Source organism: Cebidichthys violaceus, unplaced genomic scaffold, assembly GCF_023349555.1.
Source record: "Cebidichthys violaceus isolate CVI_PGR_0920_01 unplaced genomic scaffold, fCebVio1.0.p SCAF_9, whole genome shotgun sequence".
In the NCBI taxonomy this organism is placed as follows: domain Eukaryota; kingdom Metazoa; phylum Chordata; class Actinopteri; order Perciformes; family Stichaeidae; genus Cebidichthys; species Cebidichthys violaceus.
In genome coordinates, this window is record NW_027176975.1 from 5,550,577 (window position 1) to 5,567,713 (window position 17,137).

Consider the following 17,137-nt stretch of genomic DNA (forward strand, 5'->3'; position numbering starts at 1 on the left):
TTGGCTCCCAGCACTGACACATACCTGCGCATCCACACAAGCAATAAACAACACACACACACACACACACACACACACACACACACACACACACACACACACACACACACACACACACACACACACACATATAACAGACAGAGGCAACAACGAAGAGACACACATTTCTATATGCAAACTTAGATGAACGTCTAGATTTACATAATGTTCAGTTAGCATGTGAAGTGACAAATAATGACTGCTTGTCAAATAATTATGTTTGATTGAAGTGCATTATCTTTAGCAGCAGTGAAGAGGGCTGGGCTGCACCCTTGTCAATCAGCAATATGAAAACTGCATTGTCTCAAGAATAATAACAGTAAATGTCGATTTAATACTGAGACATGGCTAGGAAGACCGTCAGTGTCGTATGCCAACTTTTACCTCATTACATTTTTACTGACAAAAAGAAAGACATTATGGGGACAATCCGGTACGTGTGCGTGTAATGACATCTGTGTGTCACGTGTGCACTTGTGTGCACGCACAAGCGAAGTAATAACAGTTTACCGGCAGCAACTGGAGAATGATCGCCCTCATTTGTCACTCCTTCCCATCTGACTGACAGTGTGCTCATCTGCATTCAGCACCTGAGGCTACGGATGTTTAATGCCGCCATTAAACTCATCTCCGTACATAAAGTGCATCTGTGACTAAAGAGTGAGCACAAGCCAAGCTCCAGGCAGTGAATCTAATGGTGGAATTCAAGTCTTCAGACACAGAAAGGGGGAGAAGATAAAACAAATTTAATACGGCAGGGGTAAACTTTTCTGATTAACCTAATTGTCCTTTCTGCTTTACCTTGCACTCTGAATCTTGTTCTGCATAAAAACCCTCCATCTTTAACCTTCACTCTACTCCTGCCTGTCACTCTATTCTTCCCTCTCTGACTTATATAACCTTCTGACACGGTCCTCAGCATCTTTGAGTGTAATATTGTTAATCCAATGCAAAAAGGCTGAGAACCAGCAGTAGGAGGAGCGACCATGGGGATCAGAACACACTTGCACTAATTACTATCAAAACTTCTTGTTGCTTGGAGAGATGTATTTCATATTGGTCCCATGTGCCACATTACAGTTTCATCTTTCAGAGAATATGGCCACAGCCACATTGCCCGACACGTTATCTGTATTGAAGCCTTCAAGCAGTATTCCACTAAAGTAGAACATTCACACTTTTTTAGCACAAAAACCCTGCTATGAGTTCCCAAAGTCCACTACAAAGAGTGACTGCCCCAGGAAATCTAACACGGTACTTTTTTTTGAGTTTATAGTGTTATGCAAGCATCATAGGATCTATTTTACTCTTTAATGATGTTTGTCCCCGCTTACTCAAAAGTAATCCTGCCTGTTTGCAATCTCAATAATGAGAATTGACTATAAAAGGAACAAATGCCAAAGGTGACAATAGATCACAAATGCAACCACTGGTTGACTGAGGCTGAATTTTTTTTTTTTATATATTCTCAAATCAACAAATCCATGTTAAAAAATGATAATTCTCCAACCAAGGGAATGATTATTTCGAAGGCACATTAAGTGTTCATCTATTCTATTCATTACTTAAGGACATGATAATTTTACGCTAGTCATTCTAACGCTATGAAAATAAAGGACCCAGAATTTCAATAACCTTATAATGTGTTGTGATTGCGTTTATTCAAGTAACGTCAGCCTCAATATACTTCTTTGGAGGGGGGGGGACTGAGAGAGAGAGAGAGAGAGAGAGAGAGAGAGAGAGAGAGAGAGAGAGAGCGAGAGCGAGAGAGAGAGAGTGAGAGAGAGAGAAAGAGAGCAGAGGAGCGTATCATAGTCAGCGTTAACCGTATCCATCGACCTCACTGACTGCGCTGGCAGAGTGCATACAGGTATGCGAGAAGGTACGCAGACAGGCAGGTAGACCATCCAATCATTGCATGCATGCCAAATTAAACGATTGTCAGGCTTATTACAGGCCTGCGACACAGCATTTCATTCATCGATTGCAACAAATATAGCAAAAATGCTTTGAAAGTAAATTGCCATTCCTAGCTTCAAATGAAATGGAAAGGTGAAAACGTACCAGAAATAAACTCCTATAATCTAAACACAAACCAAAAGTAAAAAACAAGACTTTGTTGTTTCATTTTGAGCTACATAATATAACTGTTTCTTAATCCACCGGGCACTTCTGTTACATCTGCAGCAATAGCATGGGATGTGAGATACGGTCAGTGAGGTTTCATAGGTTTTAGTTTTGGTCTCTGAACAGATACACTGGTACCAAATCTTGCAACACCACTGTGACGACAAGACTTTAGAATTCTGTGCACAGTCACTGAATCGAGTTAATGTTTGCCAAGAAATAGATGCAGCACGTTACTCTCCCCCCCCCCCCCCCGAACCACAAATGATTGTTTTTTAGATCTCTGTTCTGAGCCAGCATGCCGTCTGTCCCGGGTTCACGTCTTTATCCTAAGCCAGGATAAACATCTCTCCACTTGGCGCGCAGATATGAGATTGATATCGATCTTATCATAGAACTCTTGTAAAGAAAGCATACAAGTGTATATCTTCAAGAGTTGAAATAATCATTTCAACTTGACACTTACTTAAAAACTCAAAAAGGCAAAGTTTTGTGATGACTCCTCTACAGAAGAATAAGGGCAGTTATATCAGCAACACATTCTCATGGGAAATATGTATGCTTTGTTTTTGTCAGCAATAGTTTAAGGAATGTGTTTGAGAAAGCAACAAACAGGGTTGGATACATCTTAATGTTTCACTGCAGAATGCAAATGTTAGCATTTTGCTGTACTTCTTCTTAAAACCATGCTGTAATCTCAGCATGCTGTATCAAAAATATGTTCAAGATCAACAAACAGCATGCCGTGGTCCACAAAAAAAAAAAGAGACAAGTTAAAAAGACAAGAGGCAGCCAATTAAATAAGAGCCAAAAACAGAAGAGCACCCCTGGCTTTGTTATTCAAAAAAACCTCTATATGCGACAAAATGCCATTAAAGCTCAGGAAAACAACCCCCCATGTCATGTCTTACAATCTGGTAACAAAAGAGTGATTCCTTTCATTTCTGGACCAGACCACTGAGTAATGGAAAGCAAAGGAATGACTTATTCATTGCCAATCCGATGTTTGTCTCTGCGATACAAATCAGAACAGCAAGTCCCCACTCAAAACAGGAGGGGAAAAATGGAAGCCAACACTAATTAGTCTCCCAGTGTTGAACATTTAATAAACCCAATTGAGTGATAAGAATTAGCAGCTACACAACAGCAATGCATGACAACAGACGCAGACTACAGGATTTTGAACGTGTTCGGTCTATCAGGCTGGTCTGAAAATTAAAAACGAGCATGAGAGCGTGTTGCCATATTTCCTCTAAGGCTTCGGAGGAGCATGATGCTTAGCTAGTACAAACAATCTGTGGGCACGGACTGTGAGGAAAAAATAGAACCGTCTCCTAATAAAAAGAATACATCAGGAACATAGAAAAATAACCAACACATCTCCTTTGATATCAGGGCTCGACGGTGGGGGGGTTTGCCCCAGTTTGCAGTTGGCCCCCCACTTGAGAAATTGGCTTCCAATTGTTGGTTGTCAGCAGTGGCAATGTTTAATTAGTGATATTTAAAAGTTGTTGTTACGGTCACAGAACCAGACAACGCCGCAAGTGATAACGCTGGCCGTGCATTGTTTGTACTCGCATGTGCAGAGACATCTGTTTTAGAGACAACGGTGAAGCAATTAAAGTTGTTTGACTGTGGGCTGCAAAGTCCAACTAAACCTTCGCCATCACAAACAAATGCGCAAATTGATTCAAGTGACGCAGAACGAAAAAAGAAAAAAAAGGGGGGGGGGGGGATTTGTGAAGCCTTAGGAGGCGAAGCATCTCGGCATCAAAATTATACTGCAAAGCATGTACAACACACATGACATGTCTACATGGCACTCTTTAATTATCAAGTAACTGCATAGTATCTTAATAATCACTCAAAATACAAGGTGACTAAACATGGCAACCCTATTTTCAGTTTTCATGTTAGTGTTGAGCCCTGGATATATAATGTATAACACTTCAAAACCCACAGATTATTACTAGATAAAAGACTTTGTTTTGTCACCACTTGTTGGATTAATAAATTCTGCATCATTATATTCCAGCAAATTGAACGGAGAGGGAGGAAGATCTACTCTGTGCTCCCTCGTACTCCCTCTGTATGCTGCGTTCGTCTATGTGTCTGAAAATCATGCTGCAGTGCATTTTATCCGTCCCCAGCTCTTCTCCAAGGCTCAGCTGGATTCTTTATGCTTGTCTATTTTTATAAATGTGCATGTGAGTGGATGTTTGTAAGTGTGTGACTTGATGTGGGAGGGGACGTGCGTGTTATTTTCTGCTGACTATATTAAGTCAGGTGGGATTAGACCACAACTTGGCTGATATACTTTATGAATCACATTAACATGAAACAAATTTGTTCCCCTGTTTATGTGTGTATGTGAGCAAATTTCGTATAATCACGGATTACATGTCTCAGTGGGAGACTGTGCTCCATTTATCACTGTGCACCATATCCAGCCGAATGTGAGAGGAGGGTGTTTTTTTTTAAATCACAAGACACCTTCTCCACACTTCTCTTTGGTGCTCAGCGCTGTTTAACCACCAACTGACTCGAGTAAAACAAGCATGAGAGTATTATGTGTCTCACTCTCTCCCTCTCTCTCTCTCCATCTATGACACCTTTAAATTACAAGACCCAGCTGATTCTGTTTCTGCTCCCAACTACAATGTGAAAGTGGAAGTGACCTTGTGTATTGAGGCATGTGTCACGGTGTTCATTGTGTTTTGGTAGCACACTTTGAATGATCTGTTAAAAGAGATTCTCATTTTCTGGGATTATTAACAGGAGAGACAACATATTCACTTAATTAAAGTCATCTTTAATTAAGTTTCCATTGGGTAAAATTGGGACCTGTTTTTTTTTCTTCTAATAAGTGTTATTATGCCAATGCATGAGCATGTGAACGTTAGAACTGCAGATTAATCCTCAAACCAGAAGTGGAGATGTGGGAGTTGAGACTTTCATCAGTGTCCGCTGCACATTGACAGAGAAGGACACCTCTGAGTGTTTGCATGTCCTCTCCTTTGATTACCTGTCTACTGCGTAGTAATCACCAGCAATGAAAAAGAGACAAAAGGGAAAGGAAAGAAAAGAAAAGAATGGAAGAGGAACACTCAACAGGCAGACTGGTGTTACCATAGAAACAGGCAAGCTGTACTCGAACTGTCAAAATTGTATTTCCTCTGTGTGTTTTTCTATAGGAGAGACGAGGGACGAGTCGATGTCTTAACACAAGCCATTAAGATATATCACGCATACTAATGTTCAGTATTCACCTTCTAATGCGTCTTCCTCTCCCCTCTTCCACCAACTAAAAGGCACTGAGGCACACTCATCATTGTCATGCAGCGAAGATCGGCAATATTATCGAGAGGAAGTGCACTGACTAGGGCTTTATGTAACAAAGCACATGAGCTGATGCCAAAAAAAAAAAAGTATTTTTGTCCCACCTACATTCTGTCAATGTATAACCTATGACTGCATACGTTTAGTGTTGTAAGCAATATGTATGGGGGGACACTAAACGAAGCTGCTGTGTTAAAAGTTCATTAGAAAGCAACACTGCAGTACTCTCTGATGAAACACATTCAACCTTTATCTGACTTATATAAGAATTGTCTTTTACTATGAATTGACTGCGAAGTAGACACATCTAGAGCTGCAACATTCAGTCAATTCATCAATTAGTCGAGTGATGGAAAATGTAACATTTGAAGATGTCCCCTTGGACTCTGGGAAATCGTATTTCTCTCTATTTCCGCACATTTCATTGACAAAACCGTTAATCCATTAATCTTGAAAATAATCAGCAGATTAATCAATAACGATAAATGATTATCAATGATTATCCCAAGCTGTCAATGATGACATGGTTAAAAACTATTTTAGAGTATGCTGTGCCCCTGGTGACGGATCCATGTGCAGCATACACATGGATGTAGTGATTCCATATGATTCAACTGATTCCAACTGATTTCCAGTTGTTTTTTTCCTCACAAACTATCCTTCCATCTCCCCCCTCTGTCTGTCGCTCCATCTCCAAACTGACTATATGCACCCTCAAAGAAATGGAAACTAATATTTAGCACACAGTTTACTGCTATAGCTTCGTTACTGAGGCATTACTGTTTACAAAGTAACACACACACAGACAGAATTAAATGCTTGCCATCAAAATCATCCAACTGTCGTACATCAAAGGGGAGGTGTGCGTGCAAGACTGTGTGTGTGGTTGTGTGTGTGTGTGTGTGTGTGTGTGTGTGTGCACAGCAGATGTTCTGTGCAGCATGTCAGACAGCCAGCAGTATCCTGCAGCTGATACTCTCTCTGGACAGGCTGACTGACTGACAGGTGTGTTGTGTGCGTGTGTGTGTGTGTGTGTGTGTGTGTGTGTGTGTGTGTGTGGGTGTGTGTGTGTGTGTGTGTGTGTGTGTGTGTGTGTGTGTGTGTGTGTGTGTGAATTTGTGTTGCTGTGCACTTGTGTGTGTGTGTGTTTGTGTTTTCTTGTGTGTGAATAGTTGGGAGCTAGCTTTGCCTCCAGCAAATCAATGTCCCCTTAAGGGAATGTGGAACCTGAGACGAAGAGCGAGGGAGGCTGAGAAAGAAAGAGCAAGCCCAGGGCAAACACATTTTGCTCTCTTTCCCCTCTCCAATCTCAGCTTCTTCACTCACAGACTTTGCACATTCCCCAGTAAAATGTGTGTGAAATGTTCTGTAAGAAGAAATCAGTGCAGATGTTGATTTATCACAGTGGGAAATTAACCCATGCCAGCAGCCTTGTGTTGATCAGGGTAGGAAACTTGGGCTACGTACAGAATGCAGGCGAATCCGATTTGTTTGTCAAATCAGTTATTTGCAAGTCGTCAGAATGAATTTGTATGTCCAGACGGTAACAACGTTTGTTATGTCGCTACTGTATACTTCACTGTGCAGCAAGAGGTGTGGTGCATATGTATTTATGTATCGATGAGTGACGTAAAAGACACTTTGAAATCCGACTGAGACCCAAATGTAAAAATCCAATTGGAAAGGCCTTCCAAACCACCTCCAAATGTAGTTCACATTTTCATGTGGTTTGTTCATTTCCAGACTTACAATACAATCTTAATACAATCTGGACATGCCAAGCAGTCTGAACAAGGCCTTAGACCTGGCTCCATTATGCAACCTGTTACCTTACTGGCATGGGTTCCCATGGTTATTTAAATAAACCATTAATAATGTCATTCGTAATGGAAGTATAGCCGCTCTTTCCATCCAGTCGTTTTTTATGTTTTCTGAGGTTGCTCTGCACTTCAGCTACAAAACTGCTCCCTTGCTGGTGAAGTTAACTGAACACACACTTCTCCCTAAGCCCAGTATATCATATCACTGTCACACTGTCAGTAGCACACACGCTGTTAAAGTGTGTGATGTGTCTACAGTTTTGTAGGCTTGAGTCATTCGGGAGGTAAAGGTTCAAGACTTTAGTGCAGACTGTTGGGTTGTTAGAGGTGGCATATAAAAGAGGAACTAATTAGGTCCTCACTCAGGTACACCATGATTTAAATGTGAATTTACTGCAGAGCTTTTTAGCAACGCTAGCAGCTTAGCTGCTTAGCTCTGGGGATGGTAAGTTTGGACTGAAATACTATATCTCTATTGGGTAGAGTGCCCTGCAAATTGGTACCCACATTCATGTCCCCTCAGGATGAATACGTTTAGTGATGCACTGACATCTTATATAGCTTCATCATCGGGTTTGTCCAGTACTTTGGTTCAAAACAGATGACATTTCCAACAGCCTCAGCTGTACTTGGGTAATTAGCAAATGTTAGCATGCTAACAAGCTAAACTAAGATTGGAAATATGGTAAATATCATACCATAAACATAATGCCCGCTACACATCGGCATATTGGCATTGTTGTTAGCATTTAGCTAAAAGTACCACTGTGCCCAAGTACAGCCTCACAGAGCTGCTAGCACGGCTAGCACTAAGAGTCAGTTTTGTTCAAAGATATGTCTAAAACTGATTGGTCATCCCAGAGCAGCACTACAAAGTAAAATAAGGTATTTGAAGCTACACAGCTAATGTAGGGACTCCAGGCCTGTATTCCCTCGTCTATTTATTCATTCATTCATTCATTTATCTCCTTGCCCTGCTAATGGGATACAATCATAATACACTATCTCTGATTGGATGGAAAGGGATGGCCCCATCTCCTCATATTATGGTTTTTCTAGCCTGAACCGCGATGCTGAAGTCCAGGCAAACTCAATCAAACAGAAGAAAACTGGCTTCAGATGAACGACATTTTAGCCTTCACCTTGTATACAGAGAGGATTAATGCAAATATTGGCGTGTGTGTGTGTGTGTGTGTGTGTGTGTGTGTGTGTGTGTGTGTGTGTGTGTGTCTGGACATGACTGCTCCTCCAGCACTTTCAAAGACATTTGGGACTTCAGCATAAATGAAACAACCATTGAACTGTCTGACAAAAACCTTGGATGGGTTGAAAAGGTTGATTCCCGACTTGCATGATTCACTGACACTGTCTAGACAGAGAAAATGTATCTCTTTTCAGTGCAATATTCAAAGTGTTAGAAGCTTGATAAAAAAAAAAAGTCTTCTCAGAAAAAAAGAAGCCGAGGCTAAGTCCAACGTCTCAATGGTGTAGTATAAATCCTTCAAACTCAACTTCAAAACCACTCACATAAGTTGACCTGCACTTTCTCTGCAAACAGAGAAGCTCACAGTCAGTTTAATTAGGGCAAAACATGGATAGACAGACACATATGGGTGCAAGCAGAAATAAAATAAATTCAACCAGGGAGTAGAGACAAGAGCAATGAGAGTATAATCATCTGCCTGCTTGTCAGACATATCAGACAATACCACTGGTGATACAACCCTGTTATTACACACTGGCTTCATAAAACCCAATAAGTAGCACTGTGGGCATTTCTCTGTGTGCCCAGCAAGACCTTTCCTGATTCCTGGCTAAATCAAATCAGATATGGAACCGCCCATGCCAGTGGTACACACAAAAACAAACAGAAACTCTTAAGTGTTCTCTTTCAGCCACCAGCTACTGGGAGAAAGAGCAGAACAGAAAGACAGCTTGCATATTCATTTGAAGATTATTTATTTATTTACTTTCCCAGAGTCCCATCTCATCTCGAGGAGAAAGGAGGGAAAGACATAAAACATGTTAGGCATATACAGGCAACATTCAAGATCAGCAATTCCTAGAATAGGCAGTAACCCTCTCTCTGTCTCTCAAGGGGCTTTGGAGTGTGTGGTGGGGGGAAAAAAAGAAGCTATATTGTCGCTACAATGTATCAAAGATATACTGTTCAGAGGATGAATGCTTCTGTGGACAAGTGGACATGAAAGCAGGTTCTTAAGCCTCCCATATGCTCCAATTGTATTTGATTAATTGCTGTTTTAGGGCTGGCCAGTACAAGACCATTTTATCCTGTGTGTGTATATATATATATATATATATATATATATATATATATATATATATATATATATATATATACACATATACACACACACACACACACACACATAAATACAGACTTTTACTATTTGTCTTCATTTGCCTTGTTAGATTGGAAGACAATAACACTGAAATTCCTTTTGCATTTTGTGCCAATTCTCCCTAAAGCTGTATAGGAGGAGCACACAACACAGCATATTGATACTAATGTGAATATTTACCTCTGGTTGTTTTCTCTCCCTGGGATGCGATCTCCTGACGGGTCCATGGGGGAGGGGAGCAGATTGAGACAGGAGGCCAAGGACTGGCTTGAGTCTTCTCTGGACACTGTGCACACACCCAAACACACAAACAGTCATTATATGACATTGATTTTTCTAATCTCAGTTGACAGCTAAAATGTGCCAAAGTACCTAACCTGACCACAACATAGATTACCCATCAAAAATAACAACTGTCGACTTACATCTCCTCCCAAATTAAATTAGAGCTATAAAACGGCAGTAATGTCACAAAGTAGCTTATTAAAATTCAGTAGTGACAGGTTTGTGTAACGACAATACTATGAGTTGTTTTAAAGAATCATAAGTCTACTTTAAATGGCACATTTGACAGAGCAGTGTGAAAGCGTCTGGAATAAAAACTGGTGGTGAAGCCAAGATTTGGCATTTCTTCGTGTCTTTGAAAAGGTCTCGTTGTCTCTCTCTTTCTGTCCTCGTCTAATTCCACAGGGCATGAGTCACAGTTGGATTAGAAACACAGAGCCCTGCAGCTGAACACTGCTGGCCATAAATTGCTGTGAAACTGCTTCTTTTTAATAAAGGCTTCAACAAGCCACCTGGGAGAAGTAAAAATAAGGAGTACCAATGAGAGTGTGTGGGATGGGTGTGTGTCTAGTCGTATGTGTATATCTTCATATGCATGTGTGCATGTATCTGGTCTGCTGGTTGTGTATACCGCCTGAATACGTGTGTTCAGGTGTGTGGGAGTACTTCAATTAGTCCCTTTAATTTGGGTGTGTGAAGAACCTTCCTCTCCCATCGCCAGCACAAAGTCTTAGTCCCTTGACTTTATGAGAACAATTCATCAAACCTTTAATTTCATGCTACAGTCTGCAAACCAAGAGGTCTAATGACTAAGCATGCACACTTGTGTGTTAGTGTGTGTAATAATGATGGTGCCTCTTCTTGCTCTGCACCAGCCAGGGCCTTAAGAGCTGTTTTAAATCAGTGTGTGTGGTTGTGTGAGTGCAAAACCCACCCTCCCTACCAAAAAAACGCTCCAACCCCCATAAGCACAGGAAATTCAGTTCATTAGGGCCGGAGCTTCTGTTGCAATCTTTACTCCACAGCGCTGCTGAGCATTTTACTTTATTTGATTGCAACTGTAATATTCTGCAAGTCCATCTGGGACTTGTAGCCTAGAGTAGGTGAATATAACCTCACATTTATATATAGTTTGACTGAGTGATCTGTTAGATAAGAGTCAAAGCTAGACGTGCTCACGCACACATGATGAGAGTCGAGAGGGCACATTTACAAGAAAGTAAATGTGCCCCGTCTCCATATTTACAGTCAGACATGTAGACCCTGTATCTGAGAAGCACAGAAATGAAAGGTAATCACATTTCAAGCTCATGAGTCACATTATATTCACGGATCATCCTAAGCTAAACACCAACTCTTCAAGTCGATGCAGTTTTGATGTGTCTTATCTGAAGAAAACATTTGCAATCTGAAATACAATCAATACTAACAGTATTTGCAAGAGCTTTTAATTGTGCTAAATTAACATAATGCTCCTGCAAGGAATGATTAAATAAGAATGGTGCTTGTAAATGCAATCCATCACTTCACATCACTACGTCTCCTCGCGACTGTAAAATAGTAAATTCCCTCTTAAGGATTTGCACATGATTATATTGGGAAGAAGTCCCTCTTAACACATTCACTTGCGTTGTGGTTACAGCCAACCACCACACTGCATTAGGCACTCCGTGCTGCACTGTGGCAGAACACAAGCAATAATTCTCCTCTGACAGTCACTTTTCAACCATGAGGTATGTCAGGAGGAGTGTGACTGAAATGCCAAAAAAAACAAAAGGAGATAAATCGCTGTAAATGAGGCAGCTACATCAAAGTCGTGGCACATGTTAAAAGAACCAGGGAGAGCGCTGGTTTCATGTTTTCAGGTGATGGAGCAGAGGTGGCTTCACGGGGGAAAAAGACAAAGAGAGAGAAAGGGAGCAAGGGAGAGAGAAGAAAGCAAAGCGGGGGTGAGGAAAGGAAAAGTGAATAGTGGGGGGGATGAGGAAATCTGAGCAGATGTTCACTTGAATAGATGGATTGGTAGATAAAAGGTTTTTATGTGACAGATTTTCTCCCTTGATTTGAATGGTTTCTTTCCAAGTACTGAGCTTCTTTCCAGAGGAACAGCTACACAATGATTTACAGACCCCGTATTTGACCCAGCTGTGGATAGTGTTGAATTATGCATTTGAATTTAACCTTACACCCCAGAGTATTATAGTAATTTTAAAGGGAGTACCAATACATAAATATGCAAACAGATGGTTGCTTGATACAGTTTAGTGTGGAAAATGTGAGCAGGTGTATCATCTGTAACTTCTCAGGTATGCTTCACACACTCGCCATGAAGTCCTCTGTGTAAAGCCGCAGATCTTATAGTGGGGAAATTGAAATTACCATGTCGATGTCGCTGATCGTCAGAAAGGTCCAGGTCTAACATGAGATCATCTTCGTCCAGCTCTGATGAACCCAGGTTGTTTAAAACATCCTGCAGAGAAAAAGAAAAACACCAAAGCTTAAAATAAACCATTTAGAAATCAATCTAATCATCTGTCAAAATGATAAGCAGTAATTATCATATCCATATTACAATGATTAGAATGGTTAGCTGCTGTATTCCTAATAGAGATAAAAATAAGTCGTTATGATGAATATTTTTAATTAAAAACAAATTAAAAATAGGGCTGTGATATGACAACATTAGATAGAATCATTACGTTATTTTCATCAAAGTATTCCAGGTGGCTCAATTCAGAAAAAGATTCCCCAACCAGAAAAACACTACATTTGATCAACATTAGCAATAATAGCAATGCTATTTTTTATTAAGGAATGGGAAGGAAAGGGGACGACATGCAGCACCCGTTACTTAGACATGTGAAATGACATTCAAAATCAAAACTTTCAAAAGCATTTGTCTCATGACGTTATCTTGATTATGTAAGCTCTAAAAATAAATCTAACAAAATGTGCCATCTTTATCCCAACAACTTGACATTTTCACTCGCATACGTGTGTGTGTGTGTGTGTGTGTGTGTGTGTGTGTGTGTGTGTGTGTATATGTGTATGGACTGTGCCTTTTCTCTAATAAAATCAAACAGAGTTTTAAATAAATTCAGACGTCAGTAGCAATGTTCTCACAAATCCAGCAATATTAAGTCAAGAACACTATAAAAACCCATGTTTTACTAACTTCCCTCCAGCCTGGGTGGCCCTGAATTATTAACAGTATCCCGACTCACATTATAGTTTTGTGAGTTTTGTGTTATTTCTTGAGAAGTCTTCAGATAGAAATTACAAACAAGTTTTGACTATATTAAGTCACATTTCACGACTTAATGCCCATATCACAAAATCTTTACTTGAAATCTTTCAGTAAATGCTCCCATGTTCTTGGTATTAATATGAGGTTATAATGATGCCTGATGCTTCATTTGGTTCAGTTGTATTTCAAAAGTCAATGCTGCCATCTGATGGTCATCAGAAGAAAACCCACTGCAGATCTCTCTCTCTCTCTCTCTCTCTCTCTCTCTCTCTCTCTCTCTCTCTCTCTCTCTCTCTCTCTCTCTCTCTCTCTATATATATATATATATATATATATATATATATATATATATATATATATATATATATATATATATATATAGAAGCGTACTAAAGGCTTTCAGAGCACTTAATATTGGTTAAAAGACCCTGTCTGAACTTTTGTGTAAAAATGAAACCCCTAAAGCAAAGCAAATATCAGGAGCCAAAAACTATTATGCGACAGTCTCGTGGAGTATCAGCAGATGCAGATGCATCTGAAAATCCAATAACCAACTCTGTTCAGCTCTCATCACTATTGTTTGGACATAAACAACCTCAGAGCCACACTCCGTATTGATCTCCTCCCATCTGAGAACGAGAGTCTCAATGCTTCGTGACATGCCTAACTCTAGAAAAACGAATTTCCAAACAACAAAATCAATGTTCTTCAAGGCCATACCTATATGAAGCCATTGTGGTCGTTGTACTGTGTGAATGTGTAACACAATATTACTGTTTTTTTCACCAGATGCTTGGTGCAGTTACCATCGGAAAAAAGACCAGGATACTATTCAGTGTCATGCAATTGAACAGAAGAAGTCATTTCAGACATAAAAGCTAATAGCTAAAGGTATTGGAAAAGAAATGAAGACCCATACCGTGTGATACTATTGCACACAGACTTCATTTGAAGCTAAATTACCCATTTTAATGTGCCCCTCCATCCATAGAAATGTATTAATATGATTTTACAACCCAGAGATGTCACCTTTTTACCTCGCTTATGTGATTTGAGTGAGCGTTATCCTCGAGTTAATAGAGATAATATCAGATTCAGGTCTCGTTAACAGATGGCTCCCTCTCTTAACTGCCTCGCAGAATGACATCCAAAACAGGGATAAGAGGAAGCAAGAGGTTCTTTTCCGTCCATTAAAATCCACTGGTTTCTGTTCACACTCTGCCGATCCGGGGCTCTGAGGTGATAATTTCATTCAGATCATGATAAGAGAGATGTTGCTTCGCAGCCAGACAGTATGGCTTCTAGCAATGGAAAATATACGGACTAACAAATGACTTCGATTGTGTTGAGCAGACGCTTCGCAGCAAGGTGTGTTTACAATGCGCCAAAGGGAGCAAAAGGATTGAATGTCCAGTGAAATTGAAAATCTGTTGTTGAGTGAAAAGAGACCGTCTCCCTTACATCACCTGCATTTTACTCCGACTATCTCCTCCCATCAATGCAGAATAATCACTCATCCCGAAGCAAAACACACAAACACACACCCATTTCACACTCAACAGGCAATGCCATTTAAAAATTGAAGAGAGACAAATATTACATCCCAGTGCTTTATACTGTTCACTTAGTTAGCAACAGAATCCATAATTCCACTATGGCTGTATTTTTTAGAGACATACTTAAATTCAAGATTTCTATCACATTTGCATAGTCTAAACCTTTATGAGGATGTGCTGTGACCGAGGCTGTTAAGGTAGAAAATATGACGACAGGCATAAATTAGAGTGAGATATCTACATTTCCTACTTCTGCAATATGTAGTCTGGCCATGAAAAGGATTTCTAGAAGATTAAGTACTTAATAAGGACATATTGGAAGTCTTCTGCATGTTTATTGACCTTTTTATGACATTTTGACACACAGCAGGAAAAGCACAGGTGTAATTAATAACGTGAAATAACGGCATACTATTTGGGCGCTCCAGTTTCCCGGCCATGGCATTGTGCCTGCTAGAAGAACGGCTTAACCACACCGGATTTTGCTATTTCTATGCAGAACAGCACAAGACGAATTTGCCTCTTTGGCTTCATGTAGCGTTAAATTTGATTAAACTTTGACCTGCGAAATCGTCAGGTTCTACAACCAGTTAGAGAGATGCCGTGGGATTGACTTCTCATTTGGGAAATGTTGTTTATTCATATTCTTGTTTTATAACTGCAAAGCGAGCTTGGCTGTAGTGAGTGCAAGGACAGACAGAAATGAAAGTGTTTGGATAAGAAACTGTATAATTCATAACTGTGTGGAGTGCTGTTGTTTGCCCACTAGTCATCATACTCCCTCATTAATGCTTAACCCAACCCATGCTATTTCATAAACTGCCTGCTTTTGAACACATCCTGTGAGTATATTTTGCCTGGCGAACTACAGCCTGAAAGCACATTCACTGGGACAGAAGAATAACACAAATGTGTTATTTGTTACATCTGTGCTTTATCCGCAACGACTGGTCAAAACATCTTCCATGGAAACGGTATATTGTCGTCTAGGAGATGAAGCCTAAAGCTGATGAATCTTGAGCAAGAGAAGTATATTTAACTTTAGAGCCTTAAATCTGGAAGTCGTAAAGAGTGAACATTAGAACAAGGTATTGGATTAAGTTATGACTGCACATTACCATCTTACAATTAAATTGAACGAACACCCGAGTGCTCCAACATAACCAAAAAAAGCTATTAAATGGATCGTCTCTGAGCTCTTTAGCCACATTGCTTTGGATGATCAGAAGTTTCAGTGAATTAAAAGAAACATTCGTTTCTACAGCAGAGGTAGTCACTTCCAATCCTCGAGGGACGGAGTCCTGCAGACTCTTGTTCCTCTCTGATAGCTAATGAGCCCCTAATTGACTATCAGCTCCATTCTTCCCAGGTACACTTACCATTTTATTAGCCTCTACACTGTTCAATGATTTGAAAATGAACACATTTAGAATATGACCACGAACTTACCTTGATATAATCACCATGATTTATGAAACAATAGCAGTTATAATGAGAGCGTTTACCATTGGATGTGATATTAGAAGCTATTCATAAGTGTATGTGAACATGCTGGTATTCCCATAACAGAAGTGGTGTTCATATGAAGTCCATATCTTACAATAAGTGTTTTCTTTTTCTCAACGGATTTCTTGCAGCATGATGATTATTGTTGATAAGCAATTCACTTAATTCCCATAAAATTAATTCATGATTTATTCATATGATAATTATACTGTTTATATTAGTCTTGAGATAAATACATGTATTTCATCAACCTCGGCTTTTGGAGCTCTACTGTGTGACCAGTTGGCATTAAGAAATCTAACGTTAGAGAAAATGATTTGAAATTGGATTTGATTTGTTGTGTGTGTGTAATATATGTGGCTGCCATGATGTCTTTGGGCAAAGAGAGCATTCAACACCAATATTATGTAAACATCCTTATTATTTTTCATTTCAAAACCCAACAGACTTGTTGTGCTTATCACAGATTCTGTCTGGGAGGGGAAGACTGTGAATCGTTTTCTGTTCTATGATTAATACAAGTGTCATTTATGATATCTAGCCTTTACAAGGCTGACTGGAGGATATGAAAAACAAGAGGCAGCCTCCGTTACAACACTGTCGAGCAAGCAAGCTGCCAAGCAACTGTTGATGAGCACAAGTAGCACTCAAAGTAAAGTGGATTACAGTTTGAACTATTTCACCATACGTGTCGATCAAACTACAAACAAAAGTGCACGTTCAAAGTTCAGCTTCTGTCTGAGCTAAGGAAGAATTTCTCCACGACTTGTAAAGTTGTTCTTTTTTGTCAACTGAAATTGAATGTAATCACTGTCAGCCTGCCAAAATATTATCACAGCTGCCACTCACAAACTT

The 17,137-nt window shown here is 39.9% G+C and overlaps 1 protein-coding gene across 2 annotated transcripts in view; it reads right to left on the reverse strand.

Annotated features, from left to right (window-relative positions):
* The window catches only part of ccser1 (coiled-coil serine-rich protein 1), a 110,657-nt gene that overhangs the window by 79,286 nt on the left and 14,234 nt on the right, over positions 1 to 17,137 (reverse strand). For both annotated transcript variants that reach the window (XM_068703066.1, XM_068703067.1), the window contains exons 5-6: positions 12,353 to 12,443; positions 9,869 to 9,974 (exon numbers count right to left, since the gene is read on the reverse strand). In XM_068703066.1, the coding sequence (XP_068559167.1) occupies positions 9,869 to 9,974; positions 12,353 to 12,443 (197 nt within the window). The remainder of the gene's footprint in view (positions 1 to 9,868; positions 9,975 to 12,352; positions 12,444 to 17,137) is intronic.